The sequence below is a fragment of the Tursiops truncatus genome, chromosome 10 (genome assembly GCF_011762595.2).
Source record: "Tursiops truncatus isolate mTurTru1 chromosome 10, mTurTru1.mat.Y, whole genome shotgun sequence".
NCBI lineage: Eukaryota > Metazoa > Chordata > Mammalia > Artiodactyla > Delphinidae > Tursiops > Tursiops truncatus.
This window is the reverse complement of record NC_047043.1, coordinates 70,614,311-70,631,515: the sequence shown is the minus strand read 5'-3', so window position 1 is coordinate 70,631,515 and position 17,205 is coordinate 70,614,311. Positions and strand designations below refer to the sequence as shown.

The window sequence follows — 17,205 nt, the reverse complement described above, 5'->3', positions numbered from 1 at the left end:
TTCCAGGGATCCGAGTTGGCACTGGGCATTACTTTTTGAAAAACAAGATGTTCCAAGCACACTGGCAAGCTTCACATTTATTCCTGCCAGGTAGGATGAAAAAATTTAGTGTGGTTTTCTAGTGTTCCCATAATGACTCTCCCGCAGGGGGGTGGGGTATGAGCTCTGGGTAGAGAGGCTCCCTGCTCATGGGAGATGAAGAGTGTGTCATTATCCTCAAGGCCAGCTCCCACCTGACACGGATCATCCGGGAACCTTACCCACATTCCAACCGCAGACACAGACCCAGGGAAGGTGAGGAGGATTAGGTTGCTTTGGGAGTTCTTCATGCCATACTCATTAGCAGCACACTTTAATTATAAATAGGTCCTTTGTTAGAAATGTGGGGAAACTCCATAGCGTGAGGGATACAAGTTGGTGAAGAGTTGGACAACTAAAAATGACTCCCAGTGCTCTTTGCTTGTCAGTAAATATTTGTGAAGACCAGACTCTACCTAGCTTTTTCTTTTTTTTCTGGGTTTAAAGAAGAGAAAGGCATGCTTTTGACCCTCAAGGAACTTTTCCTTGAGTTTGATGAGGTCATTCACAACATTAAAGTACAGGCAGTGATTGTCAATCAGCAGAAAGCTGGGTGGTGAATTGGCAACCTCATTGGGGGAGTTTGGCAGACTGGGAGGGGGTCATCCAATGAACCCCTGGTGCTGGATGCTAACACACCACTCCCCAGGCCTGCCCTTAACACTAGCGTGGCACCTGTGCGCCTGGCTGGGCACTCTAAGATGCTGGGGGAGCACCCAAGAGGGGCTGCTGATTCCAGAAAGACAGGGCTTGAATGTCAAACCAACAGCTCCTACTTTTTCACTCCCTCCATCAGTCTCTTCTGCCTCTACAGTCTTTGATTTCTTCAGGGCTCCCCTCACCTGGCTTAGGAAATGAGCAGTGCTGTGGTTAACAACCCAGGCCTTGTAGCGTAGCAGCCTTGTGCTCAGTCCTGGCTCCACCACTCACTACCAGCTCTGTGATCTCAGGCAAAGCTCTTAACCCCTCTGAGCTTCAGTTGTCTGCATTGTGAAATGGGTATATTAATAGTACTGACTTAATAGAAAGCAAGGAAATCATGCATAGAACACACTTTGGCACAGCCTGGCTCAAAATTGCCCTCAATATTATTACTGTTATGTTGTTTCTGTAAAAGGAACTTGCGTATCCAGGGAAGCCGGTATGGGGGTTGCTGGGAAAGCTTTCGAGTCAGATAGAGTTGAATTTGAATTTCAGCTCTGCCAATTAACTACTGGGTATGACTTGGGGACAAGTCACCTCACTTCTCTAAACGCCTGCTTCCTCTTCTATAAAATGGGGTGATGGGATTGCTATGTGGAATAGATGAGTGAGTGTATGTGTGTGCCAGCATCTGGCACCAGGTGACCCCAGGGCTCGTGGTACCTCCTCCTCCCCGGCCAGAGGTCCCCCATTGTCTACATAGTGCTTCCTTCTCTTCTTTCTTTAAAAATAATTTTTATTGTTGTTTTCATTAGTTTAATCCTCAGATATCTTTTTTTTTAATTGAGGTAACATTGGTTTACAACACTATAAAAGTTTCATGTGTACAACATTATATTTTGATTTCTGTATACACTACTTGACTTCTGTATACTCACCAACAAAAGTTTCATTTCCATCCATCACCATACAGCTCACCCCCTTTACCCATTTTGCAATCCCCCCACCCCCTTCCCCTCCTTCTCTTCTTGACAAAATCAGAAGAGAAGAATTACACCTGGGTCAGGTGTGGGATGACCGACTTCTCTGTTTCTAGAAAATTGCTGGAATCTGTGAGTAGGTAGGGGCCCTGGCAACATGTAGTTTATTTAGTAGCAATTCTGGAGGCTTTGTGGGGCCAGACGGCCCCTCGCCACCCCTCTGCACAGCCCTGCTTTGTAAATTCAGGAGCGACCCAGAACCCGGCTCCTAAATGGTGGGGCAGAAGGAGGGAGCACCTGGCTGGTAAATGAGCCTCCCCCCCCCATCACTGGGGGTGCTTAGGGAGTTGGGGAAATCTTTGTCAGGTTAGACCCTCAGTAGTCTCCCAAAGGAGCCCTTCCCTCTATAGCTGGCCCGTGCTGGAAAACTCATGGGAACTTTGCCCCCTTCTGCCACAGGAGCACTTTACTTCAGGAATAAAGAACGTTTTTCTTTTACCACAAAACTGCTTTTGTCTTTCCTGGAAACTTTTATTGGCACCCCTTACCACTGAGTCTCCAGTGGCAAAACCAAACAACCAAATCACAGGTTTGTATTTACTTCTTTTAAGTCAACTGCCATTGTTTATTCATTTTCCCTCTTGTGTCTTTGTAATTGAAATGAACTGCGTGTGATGTGGGGAGAGAGCTGGGTCTCTGAGGCTTCTGCCTCCTTTGTCAGCGCAATACATTATTTTTCAAATGCACAGGCTTCTGAATTTTAATAGACTGTAGATAATGATACATCTGGTTGCATATTAATTGCTGAGAGTTAGAAATAACACATAATCACTATGTTTCAAGGTTGCAAGTGTACAGCAGTGAGAGTCAGGGTTTGTTATGAGCCTTTGGAAAAATCCATTGTTAGTGGGCATTTTTTAATTCCTGTCATTAAAAATGTGCTACGAAATAAGAACTGTCTTAACGTTCAGTCTTGTGTTCTGGATGTGTGCACGAACACACACACACACAAACACACACACACACTTCCCAAGGAGTAACATTTTGAAGCTATTCATCTGCTCAGCTGGGGTGTGTGGGGCAACAGCAAGGCCATATGAATCCGTTGTAGATTACCTACCTCACAGTTTCCTGAACAGCATGCTTTGTACCTTATTTTTCTGCAAACCATCGCTTAGTGGGTGGTAAGATGTCAGCTGAAAGCTAAAGCAGGAAAGTTTTAAAATATTTTATTTTATTCCCAATTCAGTCAATCCCTTGTGGCTGTGTGACTGGTAGCTTTTTCCATTTTTCAATAATCAGGTTTCAGTGTATTCTGTTCTCAGTCGAGAGCAGACTGTTCTAAAACACCCAAGTGCAGTGTTCCCTGATTCTCAGTGGAGGCATGTGCTGCTGAGGATGCACGTGGACCAAATGATTTGAAAGGATAAATTGTGCTAGGAGGGACAGATGGGGTTACCAGGGAGCTCAGCAAATGTATTTTCTGTTTCTCTCTGGAAGTCACATCTCTGCAAGGCTTTACTGCTGAAAATCATTGTTCTCATCGAGAACAGAAAGAGGAGGGGGGTCCATGTTCTTTTCCTGAAGACCTGGTGCCCTTGGTCAGATGTCCCTGTAGGTTTTACCCAGCAGCTGAATGTGGGATTCCTCGTCTCAGCCTCATCTTCAGTCAGATGTTAACCCAGCTGTTAGCTTTGCTTGCCTGCAACGTGTTTGCTCATCTCAGATTCAGCTGGAACACGCTGCCCTTCCTTTGAGATTGAGATCTGTGCATCCTTTTCCATCTCTGTACTTCTTTTTCCTCTTCTGGGAAGCTAAGATAATGCTGAGCTTCAAGGGATGGCAGGTAGATAAGAGAGAGGACATGTCAGTGGATCTGTGTATGGTCCTTTCTGGAAGCCAAAAGTAACATGTTATTTTTGGGAGAAATTCTACCCTCCACCTCTGACATGGCTTGAACACCCAGAATTCCTATCATTGCCTAATCCCAGATAGTACTGGGATCAGGCAAGATTGGAGACCAGCTCTTTTAGCCTATAATTCAACAATGTGGGGAGGGGAGGGGAGGGTGGGAGGAGTTCGATGTAGACCTCAAGACCTACCCGTTTGGGTGCACTTCCACCACTCAGGTTCTTATCTTAAGTTGATGTTTTTCTCTACTTGGATGTAGCCTTGGATCTTGCCAAACCACTCCCAGTTTTGCTCTATCCAGCCAGAGCTTGACTAAACAGATGATAAAACTGCCGGAAGAAAGGGAAGGCAGGAATGTAGAATCAAAATGTGGTCTCATAGCAGCCCGAGTCCTCGGTGGCCAGAGCATGTCATTGGTGAGATAGTGGCAGGTAACATGGAGCACCAGCTTTGTCCCTGGGAGGCTCAGAGCAAAATCCAGTGCTGCAGGGGATGAATGAGAGCAGGAGAACAGGCTGGGGGTGGGGGGGAGTGTGGGGGAGATCACGCCTCTCCTTGGACATCAGTTTCAAGGCAATAATTTGATATTTACAGGCAACAACTTATGGGACAGGCTTGTACTGAGCACATTACACACATGATCTCGTGTCACCTTCCCAACAACCCTGTGAGAGGGTTGGAGAGCCACCCTCACTTCACAGGGCATGAGACCAAGCCCGTGGAGGTTACATCGTTGGCCCAGGGTCACAGGGTGTTCAGTGCATAGGGCACTGTCCTCTGGCTGGAAAGGTAGGCTCATATTTTATCCTTAGGTCCTTTGCAAAGAATCAACACATTTGGGGGGCCAGAGTGACAAGAACTTTGTCACTTTCAGCACAGGCTTTCTGCTCATCCTTAAACACCAGGGAAGCCTCAGCAAATGTCCTTAAAGTGCCCTTGAGGTCTGTACACACCAGTTCCCAAACCCTGAAGCAGAGGTGGAATCCCCAGTGCATTCTTCTCCCCCTACCCCTCCAACCCAGCCCAAGGGGAAGCCAGGGAATCCCTTTTACAGAGATAAACAAATACAGAATTTATATCCCACCCAGGGGTTTCCAAGAAGTCAATAGGAAATGACTGGCCGAGACCCCAGAACCACAGAGCCCTTCCTCTGGGCCTGTGACTGTGATTAGGCCACCACTGCCACCTCCGGCTGACTTCTTGGCGTCCCGCACCCAGAAATGTGCGGCTCTGACCCCATTTTCCAGACCTGCAGATAGGTGTGGCGTGCTGTGGGCACATTTCTTCTGTGGCATTCTTGGCAAAAAGGCATAACCTGGCTCTACTCATGAGAAAACATCTTCTGGGCCTAAGGTTGGCTTCCCTGTAAGGGCCACAGAGGCTTGAGCCTGCTGGCAGCTCTCACACTTTTCCAGGAGGTCGAACTGTTAAAGCGCTTCAGCTCTGAGCATCTGGCCCTTTCTCCTTGACAGAGTAAGAGCTTTGCTTGATGCTCAGAAGGCATATGTGGAGCCAGAGACTGCAGAGAGAGCTAAATATTTAGCTTCGTCTTTCTCTGAAGGTCTGTAATGCCATGTCTGGGCATGACCAAAATGAGTTTCAGGCGATGGGCTAGCGTTTGCTAAAAGGAACTTACCGGGGCGTGGGTGTGCATTTCTCCTTCTGCCCAAGGTTAAGTAATAGTAACATCCTGTGTAAGAGAACGTGAATGTGGTTTTCTACTAAACTCCAATATTTTAGGGCTATTTATTAAATATTTTTAATCATGGGCCAATTTAACCGGTAGCAGACTAATAAAATAAATTTGGGCTTGCTGCCAGGACAAATGTTGACTTACCCTTATAATGTTGACTGAAACGAATAACTTTGAAAGTAATTGAGGAGTGAAACCTTAGCCAAAAATACAGTGTCTGAAACAGTGGTTCTGTTTTATTTTACTGGCACTGCTAAGAGATTTTGTTCGTAACCTAGGCTGCTGCCCACCTCGGCTCTCGGAGAGTCCCATATTTTACTGAATTATTTTCCAATGTTTTGTTTTTTGTTTTTCGGCCCATAAACCACCATTCATCAAAAATGAATATCCCCATGGCAGAGAAGAACAGGCTACTTTTCCAGTGTGGGAGCAAACAGTCAATGATAATGAGAGGAATAAAGATAATAACTTTCTTGAGGTGCTCCCTCAGAAACAAAATGGTATGCCAGTAACGTTTGCCCTCTCAGAGTTTGTAGTAAAATTAATCGCTCCTCCAAGGTACACTGGATGAAATCCATCTGACTCGTCCCACACTCACCTTTCCTTCATTTTGCCATTCAGTTTATACAAATATTAGCGATAGTGGTTTGCCAGCACGTGCTTTGAACTTGAAGGAAGCAGGGGAGGCCTGGAGGAAATGAAGCCAGGATGACCACATGAAATGTCATAAAGTGTGATTTCTTTCTCTTCTCATTTTTCTGCTTGCATTTGATGGGAGCTGTGTTTGGGGCTGGAACTGAGCATCCTTTCAGAGGCTTATGCCAGCAGTGTCTGAGCTTAGTCTAGCATCCCCCTCTGATGCTCCTGCCCTAAGCAAGACCCCCCTAAAAGCAGCCACCTCACAGGCTGACCTTGGCCAGAGGCCGTAGGTGCTGACTGGCTCAAGCCAAAACAGACTTGATATACATGGAATAAAGAGCATCTCCCCAACCTTAATGTGTTCAGTTTTATGGCCCCAAGCGTCGATGGTTTAATCTGTGGATCTGTCCAAACCATTTTGTGTGTGGTGTCTCCATCAGTGCTTTTTAGCATTGCCGTGAGGGGAGGCTGCAGAAATCGTCAGCTCCTCAACACAACAATCCAACACCCTGTCTACAGCTTGGCCATGAGACTGAACTAACTCAGAGGGTCCTGTGGGTTTTATTTATCCAGACTCTCCTTAGTCCCCAGTAGCAAAAATACAAACAAAACAAAACAAAGCCCCCAAAAAGCACTTTTTTCTTTTAAAGAAGGAAATTAGGATGTTTTCCTTATAGCATCTGATGCAGAGAGAGTTGGGCCATTTCATCAAAAAGGAAATCTAATCTCCCTTGGATACACAGTGCAAGGCAACCAAACCTGCAGCTGGAGAAAATAAACACAAGGATGTGGCCTCCACGTTTGAGATTAGCCAGGGGGGAAGGTATCAGGGATTCTTCCCAGAGCTGTTCCTGGCGGTTTGGCAGAGTCCACAAAGTCTGTGGGACCTTTGTTGAAATCACCTATAATCACCTGGCATTTTTAGGGGGAAATTATAGTTCTACTTTTGAAGACCTTTTGCTCACCTTGTGGGTTCGAAACCAATAATTCTGAAATGCGTTTGGCCTAATCAATGAAGCCAGGTTTCCGTTGGAATTTGAGCCTCATTATTTGCCTTTTAACTTCTAGTAACAGATGACACCAGGTCAGTTAGCTCCGTGCCAGGGGAAAGAAAACAAAAAAATTTTTAATGGAAATTTTGGAGTTAGGAACCATTATTTCATTATTGTTTTTTTCTATTTCCAAAAAAATAAGATGAAGAGTCACTTGTAGTTTCCATAGAAGCTCCCCTTCTTTGCTCCCCTCTTGCTCAGACTGCTCTGCGAAGGACTCCTCGTTGCTGCCTCTGTGTCCTCCATGCCCCTGTGTTCCACTGTGCTCTACCTGCTGAACACCTCACTTGCCCCACTCCAGCCAAGGCTTACTCTCTTGGGTGCTCTGCCTGGATCAACCTCTGGTTCTCTCTGTGCATCCAGAAGACATTTCCCCAAGGGTGACACGTGTACCCTTCCATGAAGCCCACTTTGCAGATGCTGGGTAAGCACTTGCAGAGCTGAATTCCAGAGGATGCACGTAGTCACAAAGAATCTCTTCCATTTATGTGTATTAATTACAAAGGGAGTAGTAGTAACTTTACAATGGAGAAATCCAGCAGATACCTCCTGTAGGGCTGTTGTAACAAAGTACCACAAGAGGCGAGGCTTAGAACAACAGAAATTTATTTCTTACTCTTCTGCAAACTAGAAGTCGAAAATCAAGGCGTCAGTAGGGCCATGCTCCCTCTGAAACCTGCAGGAGAATTCTTCCTTGCCTCTTCCTAGCTTCTGGTGTTTGCCATCCATCTTTGGTGTTCTCTGGCTTGTAGATGCATCACTCTAATCACTGCCCCCATCATCATATGCTGTCTCCCTGTATGTCTCTGTCTAAATTTCCCTTCTTATAAGGACACCAACGATGGCATTTAGGGCCCACTGCAATCTAATATGACCTCATCCTAACCTGATTACATCTGCCAAAATCCTATCTCCAAATAAGGCCACTGTCACAGGTTTGGGGGTAGAACTTCAACATATCTTTTTGTGGGGGACACAATTCAACCCCTTGTACCACCTTGACCAACTGGTCCAGGTCGATGTCACCAGTTATAAGATATAGTGACATCATGTCCCCCAGATATGATGCACCAAGAAGGGCACATCACTTCTGCTGTATTCTTGCCAAAAATGCATAATCTGAATCCAATCATGAGAAAGCATCAGACATGTCTAAATTGAGAGATATACTACAAAATAACTGACCAGCACTCTTGAAAAGTATCATTGTCACAGAAGACTGAGGAACTGTCACCGATTGGAGGAAACTATAGTGATATGACAACAAAATACAGTGAAAGGGTGGGAAGGCCTTGGCATTAGGAGCTGTCAAGGGAAGTGAGAACATGAGAATATTTGTAGTGACCTAGAAGTTTTTTTTTTTTTTAACATCTTTATTAGAGTATAATTGCTTTACAATGGTGTATCAGTTTCTGCTTTATAACAAAGTGAATCAGCTATACATACACATATATCCCCATATCCCCTCCCTCTTGCGTCTCCCTTCCACCCTCCCTATCCCACCCCTCTAGGTGGTCACAAAGCACCAGCTGATCTCCCTGTGCTATGCGGCTGCTTCCCACTAGCTATCTATTTTATGTTTGGTAGTGTATATATGTCCATGCCACTCTCTCACTTTGTCCCAGCTTACCCTTCGCCCTCCCCGTATCCTCAAGTCCATTCTATAGTAGGTCTGCATCTTTATTCCTGTCTTTCCCCTAGATTCTTCTGACCATTTTCTTTTCTTTTAGATTCCATATATATGTGTTAGCATATGGTATTTGTTTTTCTCTTACTTCACTCTGTATGACAGTCTCTAGGTCCATCCACCTCACTACAAATAACCCAGTTTTGTTCCTTTTTATAGCTGAGTAATATTCCATTGTATATATGTGCCACATCTTCTTTATCCATTCATCTGGTGATGGACACTTAGGTGGCTTCCATGTCCTGGCTATTGTAAATAGAGCTGCAGTGAACATTTTGGTACATGACTCTTTTTGAATTATGGTTTTCTCAGGGTATATGCCCAGTAGTGGGATTGCTGGGTCTCTAAGTTTAAATGTTTCAAGGTAGCCCTCTCAGCTCTCAGTTTCCCAGCCACATGGGCCTTTCCCTATTCTGGCCTATATCAGTTGAGAATTATTGAAATTCAGTAGTGGGATTTTTGTTTTCATTTTACCAGGTTTCTTCTAATTACTGTTGATTCTAGATGATGTCTGCCTCTTTAGTATCCTTTCTCACTAGGCCCTCACTAACAACTGAAGTAAAAATCTCAGATGGCACCTGTCAGCTGCAGTTCAGCATTCAATAGTACATTTGCAAAACTGTTTTCTGTCCATTGAAATAAATCTTTGTATTATGGAGCATTTTGACCACATACCATCTTAAAATCAGATTTCTACCCCTTATTTTTGACTCAGTAGTACTTGGAAGTGGAACTCAGGATCTAAACATTTTGAATGTTGCCTAGTATAGTAAAGGTGCTGTCAGAAAACAGTATTTTGGAAATTAATTTTCTAGAATCTTCTACAGTGTCCTCTTCTCTACTGAGCAGAATACTTAATTGAAAATTGGGGAATCTCCCACAAAACTCATGTTCCTTTTTCTAATGAGCAGGGGGAAAAAAAGGCCTCAAGCCCTCAAGAATGGTTTCTGTATTTGTTAATGGTTGAAAAAAAGCAAAAGAAGAATAATATTTTGTGACATGTGAAAATTATATGAAATTCGAATTTTAATGTCTATAGATGAAGATTTAATGGAACATAGGCACATTCACTTATTTACATACTGTTTATGGCTGATGGTAGAGATGAGTAGTTGTGACAAAGGCTGGACAGCCCTCAAAGCCTAAAATATTTAACCATCTGGCCCCTTACAAAAAAGTTAGCCAAGCCCTGGAGTAGGGCATGGGCTCTGGATCCAGCCTCCCTAGCCTAGGTTTAAATCCTGGCCACCTTTTTTAGCTTTCCCCATCTTTAAGATGAAGATCACAATAGTGGCTACCTTGCAGGGCTGTTAGGAGAATAAATTAGTAAATATCTGTAAAGCATAGAGAAGAGTCCCTGCAATGAATATGAGCTCATTATTATTATGTAATAATTCTAGAGCTTCTCCATCACTCTGAGATCATAACTTCCTGTTTAATATGAGGATGATGAAAGCCTTCTAGAGGGTTACTGTTGGGTGACACGTGACCCCTGGGTGTGCGGTTCCCAGCACATCTCCTGTCACACAAATGTAGCCCTGCATAAGGCTTCCTGGTGTTTCTAAACATTTGAAAGACTTTTTATTTATGATTCCATCAACTCATGGGCAAAAGCATCTGCTAGCACAGTCGTTTCTCACCTCTCTCTTGCTCCTGGCCAGGTGTAGAGCATCTAAGAGCAGTGCTGCCCTGCAATAGAGCAGTCAGTCCTGCACTAATGGCTGCATTTCTGGCCCCTCCTGGGCCGTGTTTGTGACTCAGTAAAAGCAGAGTCTCAGGGAAGCTACAGACGTGATGTGAAAGACTCTCCTACTGCTCTCCAACCCCACTCTGGCTGCAAAAGTGAAGTGCAGGGAGAATGAGTGAGGGTTTACTGTATGCCACATCTATTAGAATGGAACTATTTTTTAAGGAATAAGAAATAGTGCCAAATTATATTGATATGATAGGCATTTTCTTACATTGTATATAATGTGCTTTGGTTTTTATTTTTGGGGGGGAAGAATAAGGAGAGGATAAGAACTGTATCCCCTAGGGAAGGAATATTAAAATCTATTTAATTAAATCTCACATTAAAAATAAAATTAAAGGGCTTCCCTGGTGGCACAGTGGTTGAGAGTCCGCCTGCCGATGCAGGGGACACGGATTCGTGCCCTGGTCTGGGAGGATCCCACATGCCGCGGAGCGGCTGGGCCCGTGAGCCATGGCCGCTGAGCCTGTGCGTCCGGAGCCTGTGCTCCGCAATGGGAGAGGCCACAATAGTGAGAGGCCCGCGTACCGCAAAAAAATAATAATAATAAAAAAAACAAAATTACATGGAGTGCTTTATTCTCCTTTGTTTGTAATTCAAGCACAAGAGATATTTAAAATTGCTGAATCAATTCCTTTATGAAAAATATGACCTCTATACCTTTCTTCATCCTCTCCTTTCCTTCTTCCCACCTCTTCCTTCTTTTTTCCCATTCCTTGTCCTCTGGAAAGGTGAAGAGAAAATATTTGATAAAAGTCAGTTTTATCATTCATGATAAAAATTCACAGCAAACTTAGTACAGAAAGGAACTTTTTCTACCCGATAAAGGGTGTCTCTTCCATACTCTCAGCAAATACAATACTTAATGATGAAACCTTCATAATAATTACTTTGTAATTTGGAATTAGACTATGGTGCCTGCTATTTTAGCTTGTAGTCAACAATATACGGGTAGTCCTAGCCAGTGCAATAAGACAAGAAAAACAAAAAAAGGTGTAAGGTCTGGAAAACATGCAAAAGGTTGTTATTCAGAAAATACTGCCCACACAGAATACTCAATGTCTTTTTCTTTCTTTTTTTTTTTTAAGATGTTGGGGGTAGGAGTTTATTAATTAATTAATTAATTTTTGCTGTGTTGGGTCTTCATTTCTGTGCAAGGGCTTTCTCTAGTTGCAGCGAGCGGGGGCCACTCTTCTTCATGGTGCGCGGGCCTTTCACTATCGCTGGCCTCTCTTGTTGCGGAGCACAGGCTCCAGACCCGCAGGCTCAGTAGTTATGGCTCACGGGCATAGTTGCTCCGTGGCACGTGGGATCCTCCCAGACCAGGGCTTGAACCCGTGTCCCCTGCATTAGCAGGCAGATTCTCAACCACTGTGCCACCAGGGAAGCCCCTGCCTTTTTCTTTTTTGTTTTATTTTTTTAACCTCTTTGGTGAGATGTCCTCCTGCCCTGGCTTAGAATTGCATGGTGAGGGTGGTGTCTGTACTTGAAACAGGACACTTCATTCCTGGGTTTAGCAGTGTCCTTGCCCAGCTTAGTCTGGCAGCTGAGTTGTTGGATTAGGAAGCTTCTGCAGGTTGTGTTCTGTTATCTCTCTGTAAAGCCTGAAAGCATCCCTCTTATTGCATTTGCTAGTTCTCAGTAGAGCTATTTAACTAGAATCTGGAAACATTTTCCCTGAGGCTCCTTTTAGACAGCAGTAAAATGTAGCTCGAGACATACTGAGTAAATGGAAAAGAAAAATCAAATTAGGCCAAGAATTTTTTTAATCTCCTATTCTCACTGAAGCCCTCAAGGAGAACACCATAATTCATATTTGACTCATGTGGGTCAGGCATAAAGCCTCCTCTATAGATTCAATAACCTGTAAATGTTCTGGTTGTGAAATTGCACCTGCCCGCTTTGCTGGATCAAGCACTAAATCATGCAGCAGTGGTTTGTTTTGATTGTTCATTACTTGGGAATGTCAGATTGCCAGAGAGCAGCCCAGTGTTTACTTCCAAATGGGCAAAGCCTTGGGAAAGGAGTTTTAATTACAATCTCATGTAGCAACACTGCACACAACTTGCAGAGGGGCCAACATTTGCACTGTGCATTCATCTTATAGCGGTGCAGAAAAACACCCATCTGACTGGCTCATGTAAAATGGGCAGCAAAGTCAGCAGAACCTTAGAAAAGATGACACAGCAAGTGGAACAGAGCCGAATCTTCCCTCATCCTGCCAAGCATGCAGGGCTCCCTGCCCCTTTTTAAAGCAAGAGAAGCCAATTGGCGTTTGCCCTTCAACTTCCCTAGTTTGATATAGAATTTGTGACCTAACAGATTTAGCCGTTAATAAAACAGAGACCTAGGAGTCAATGGGCTCTGAGGTACGTGCAGGATTATCTGAGACCAAGTCCTAATCCTCTAGGAAATCCCCCATCTTCTCACTTGCTGCAATGCAGTTTGTGCCACCAAAGGTGGTATATCACAACTCTGGCATTTCCAGCCAAAGCAGGAGCCATTCAGGGGATGCTCAAGAGGCTGTGTGTGTGTGTGTGTGTGTGTGTGTGTGTGTGTGTGTGTGTGTGTGTGTGTGTGTGTGTGTGTGTGTGTGTGTGTGTGTGTGTGTGTGTGTATTCAGTATGCCCGCTGGTAATGGAGCTCTGACTCTGACGTAAAAAAATATTTTAAAAATCCTCCTCTGGGCACAGATACTCAGGAGCCAGGCACTGGACAGGGAGCATCCTTGAAGGGCGCTGTCACCTGGAAGCAGAAGGGCTATTGGATCTTTCTCTTCAGCATTTAAATAATTGTAATGCGATGTCTCTCATGTTGAGAGATTCATCCTTTGCATTTTGGAACTAAGCCTTCCCAGTGTTCGGAGAGTTTCCTGCTGTCTGTTCAGCTCAGCATACCAAGAGGCTGGAGAGGTACCCGGCAGCCCAGATTCATTCTCCGTCTTGGAAGTATTTGCTTCGAGAAATCATGAAGTCACTCCTGGCCACGTTGTGGAATTGTTTTGTGCTTTTTAAAAAGCCTTTTAATTTTTCTATTTGAATGCCAGAAAGGTTGGGTCTGTTTCAGAGAATGCTTCTGATTTCTGAGGCTGGCAAGGGCATAAACTGACATGAGAGTTTCTCAGCAGAACTCCAAATTCAGGCAAGATTTTTCCAAGCACCTACTATGTTCACAACACCCTGCAGGGGTATTCAGGAGAATCTGAAGTTCTGGCTTAACTCTCAAAACTTTGAAGGCAATGGCTGAAAAAGAAAGATGAGCATCTTGTGGCTCCCTTTGGAAATGATTGAGTTTTGCCACAACCATTGGCAAGTTTGGTTTTTTCCATCAAAATTTGGTGTCTTCATGTGCTGTCAAGCATCTCCTGCAGGTCAGATGGAGCTTAGGAAGACAAGGGTAACTGTTCTCTTTGTCTTTGGAAAGTGTTTTGTCTGTCATCTCTCTCTTTTCCACAGCCTGTTGTTTTTATTTATGTAATTCTCATCTGCAGAGTCATTGGTATGGGTAGGCTCCCCTCATCCATCAGCTTGGTTTGGGGTAACTTGCAGATTTGCACGTTTTATGTGGAGGTGATTTTCAAAACTTGTGTCTATGTGTAGTATAAAAACTGATGCTCATGGTAGGGTTTTCTCTATACGTTTTCTTTTGCTGTCTGGTGGTTATTTATAACTATTAATATGTGCATTTCAAATATACTGTAGATACAAAGATGCTTTGTTAAGAGCCTAGCAATAGAATAACTTCTTTAAACAATATTTTTTTAATTTGGTATACTTAAAAAAAATGATTTTTTGTGCTTTAGAAAAGCCATTGCATATTAGAAATTTGGAGAGTGGCTTCAGGTAAGTTGGAGAAAACATTTTTTAAAAAGATGAAACCAGGGCTTCCCTGGTGGCGCAGTGATTGAGAGTCCGCCTGCCGATGCAGGGGACACAGGTTCGTGCCCCGGTCCGGGAGGATCCCACATGCCGTGGAGCGGCTGGGCCCGTGAGCCATGGCCGCTGGGCCTGCGCTTCCGGGGCCTGTGCTCCGCAACGGGAGAGGCCGCAGCAGTGAGAGGCCCGCGTACCGCAAAAAAAAAAAAAAAAAAAAAAAAAGATGAAACCAGAAGCATCAAAAGACAACTGCCTGACAAGGTCATTGGATGGGAAATCTGAGGCAGCTTTTCTCTACAGGAGGGGTTGAGGAGAATCATACTACTTAGTGGAAGCCTCTGATTTAAAAGCTGGCAGATATATTTGGGGTGAAGGGAAAGGAGAGATCCCTGCCCATTTGCTGTCCACTCAGAGGCTGCTTCTGTTGATATCCCTCTGCCATTTCTCCTTCCCTGGCTCCTAAGCCAGGTCACCTCCACACAGCTGGAGTGAGACAGAGCACTGTTTACATTCCACAGATCGGTGTGCAGCCAGCAGCTTGTGGAGTGGGGACATTGACTGTATAGTGGAGTTATGTTGTCTTCGTAATTGACCTTGACATTTTCCTTTCCTTTTTTTTAACCCTACAGGAGCCTAGTAATAAACGAGTCAAACCTCTTTCCAGAGTCACATCCCTAGCAAACCTCATCCCACCCGTGAAGGCCACACCGTTAAAGCGCTTCAGCCAAACCCTGCAGGTAAGAAGGGCACAGTGGGCTCATGTTTGCAGAAAACCACGCTGTGTGGGAGGAGCCATCCCTGTCCTACCTAGAACCTCCCCTGGTTTCAGATTGACATGAATCAATGCTTACTTAAACAGAAGAGAGCAAGTGAGGGGACTGAAAGGAAGAAAGAGATGTTTTCAAGCTGTAAACTGGTGTCAGGCAGAGTCCCTCGAGGTGTAACTGGAGGAGTCATCTCTGTTGGGCTCCTCACAATTATATTTCACAGTCCTATGCCCCATCCAGATGCGCTATCATAGGTTTTGTCCTAACATATCTATGGGCCTCCCAAGGGAACCAGCACATGATGTAAGTTGGAGGGCAGGAGAGCCTAGTGATTTAGACCAGGGTCTGCAAACTATAGCATGTGGGAAAAAACTCAGCCCACCCCCTGATTTCTTGTGGCCCTGGAGCTAAGAGTGGTTTTTACTTTTTAAAATGGCTGGGAAAAAAAATAAAAGAGGAATGATATTTCATGACCCATGAAAATTATATGAAATTGAAATTTCGGTGTCTGTAACTAAAGTTTTGCTGTCTATAACTAAAGTTTTGCTGGAACACGGGCATGCCTAAATGTTGATATGTTTTCTGTAGCTGCCATTGCACTACAAAGGCAGAGTTGAGTAGTTGTGAAAGGGATCATATCGCCCACAACACCAAAAATATTTACTATTTGGCCCCTTACAGAAAATGTTTGTTGACCCCTGACTGAGAACAAGGGCCCTGGAGTAGAAGTATCTCACTTCTGTCCTTGGCTGTGTCACTCAAAGGCTTTGTCACCTTGGGCAGATAACTTCATATCTCTCTAGGTCTTGCTTTTATTCCTCATGGATACATTGGGTGATGATGCTACCAGCTCCTTTATAGAATCCTTGTAAAGATTTACAGGATAGTGCATTTAAAGGACTTAGCATAGTGCCTTGGCCTGTAGTTAGTAATCACTAACTTCCTAACCAGCTAAGGTGTAAATATTAACTACTATAATAATTCTTTGGTTAACAGGTGGTTTGTAAACTCCTGATAAAGTTTATCTTTTAAAGTGAAAATCGAGATTTGTCTTAAGGCCTTGGGCCCAATATGATAATCATAAAAATCCTCTTGTAGACTGAGGCCCACAAAAGTCATGCCATGAAAAGGCTCACCTTGTTCAGCTGAGGAATAGTCTTGAGTCTGCCAGTTTCTTACATGTCCTGAATACTTTTGCTTAGCAGTATTTTTATCTTGACTTTCTGAGTCATTAAGAAAATTGTGGACCAGGGAATTCCCTGGCAGTGCAGTGGTTAGGACCCAGCACTTTCACTACCAAGGGCATGGGTTCAGTCCCTGGTTGGGGAACTAAGACCCCACAAGCCGTGTGGTGTGGCCAAAAAAAAAAAAAATTGTGGACCAGCACCCAAGGCTTATGTCCCATGCTATGAAATCTATGATTTGAGAACTGTTTAAAGTCTCCCTCACCCACGCTTGTCCTTGTTACCACACCATTCAGCCAATGTGCTGTGACTTTGCACAGCCCAAGCTCTTCTCCCCACTTTCCTACAGGTGCCATCCCTCACCAGTGCTAATCCCTCCCTGCCCATTCCTCTGTTAACACTGCTAATATTTCTCCCCAGTGAACACCTCATCGTCTCATTAGCTATGGGTTTGGCTCTGTGCTGGAATCTCTGGGCCCCTGGTTATCCTCTGATCCCCTTTGTGGGAGAATGGAGGAGAAAAAAAATAAGGTCGTCTTGGGGGGCCAGATGAAGGTCTTCGAAGCTAGTGAAGAAAAGTGTGTTCACCTTCTCTCCCCAGTGACCAGTCCCTAAGCCCTATGGCCAAGTTCATCACAGGCTTCCACTGGAAGATCATCACTGCCCTAGCCCTGCACATCTGGTCTTTTGCTGAGTTCTGCTTTTTGAAAATTCTTTAGCCTGTCTCTTACCATTTCACGCTTTCCTTCCCATCCCAGTGGCTGTGGCTCAAGTTCACCGTAGTTATTTCAACCTCCGTGTTGCCAGCCATCTCTTCCCGTTGTCTCTCTGAGGAGAGTCCACCGTCTGCCCCAGGAAGGGCCTCACTCATTCCACAAGAGTTAAGTGGGCCCTCGTCATGCACCAGGCTCTAACTCCTGCCCTCACGTTGCTTACATCCTGGGTAG

At 44.5% G+C, this 17,205-nt stretch overlaps 1 protein-coding gene across 4 annotated transcripts in view; it reads left to right on the top strand.

The window, feature by feature from the left end:
• Window positions 1-17,205, top strand: part of ARHGEF3 (Rho guanine nucleotide exchange factor 3) — a 305,882-nt gene that overhangs the window by 248,718 nt on the left and 39,959 nt on the right. For all 4 annotated transcript variants that reach the window (XM_019947655.3, XM_019947656.3, XM_073811254.1 and 1 more), the window contains one exon: window positions 14,937-15,044. In XM_019947655.3, coding sequence (XP_019803214.2) covers window positions 14,937-15,044 — 108 coding nt within the window. The remainder of the gene's footprint in view (window positions 1-14,936; window positions 15,045-17,205) is intronic.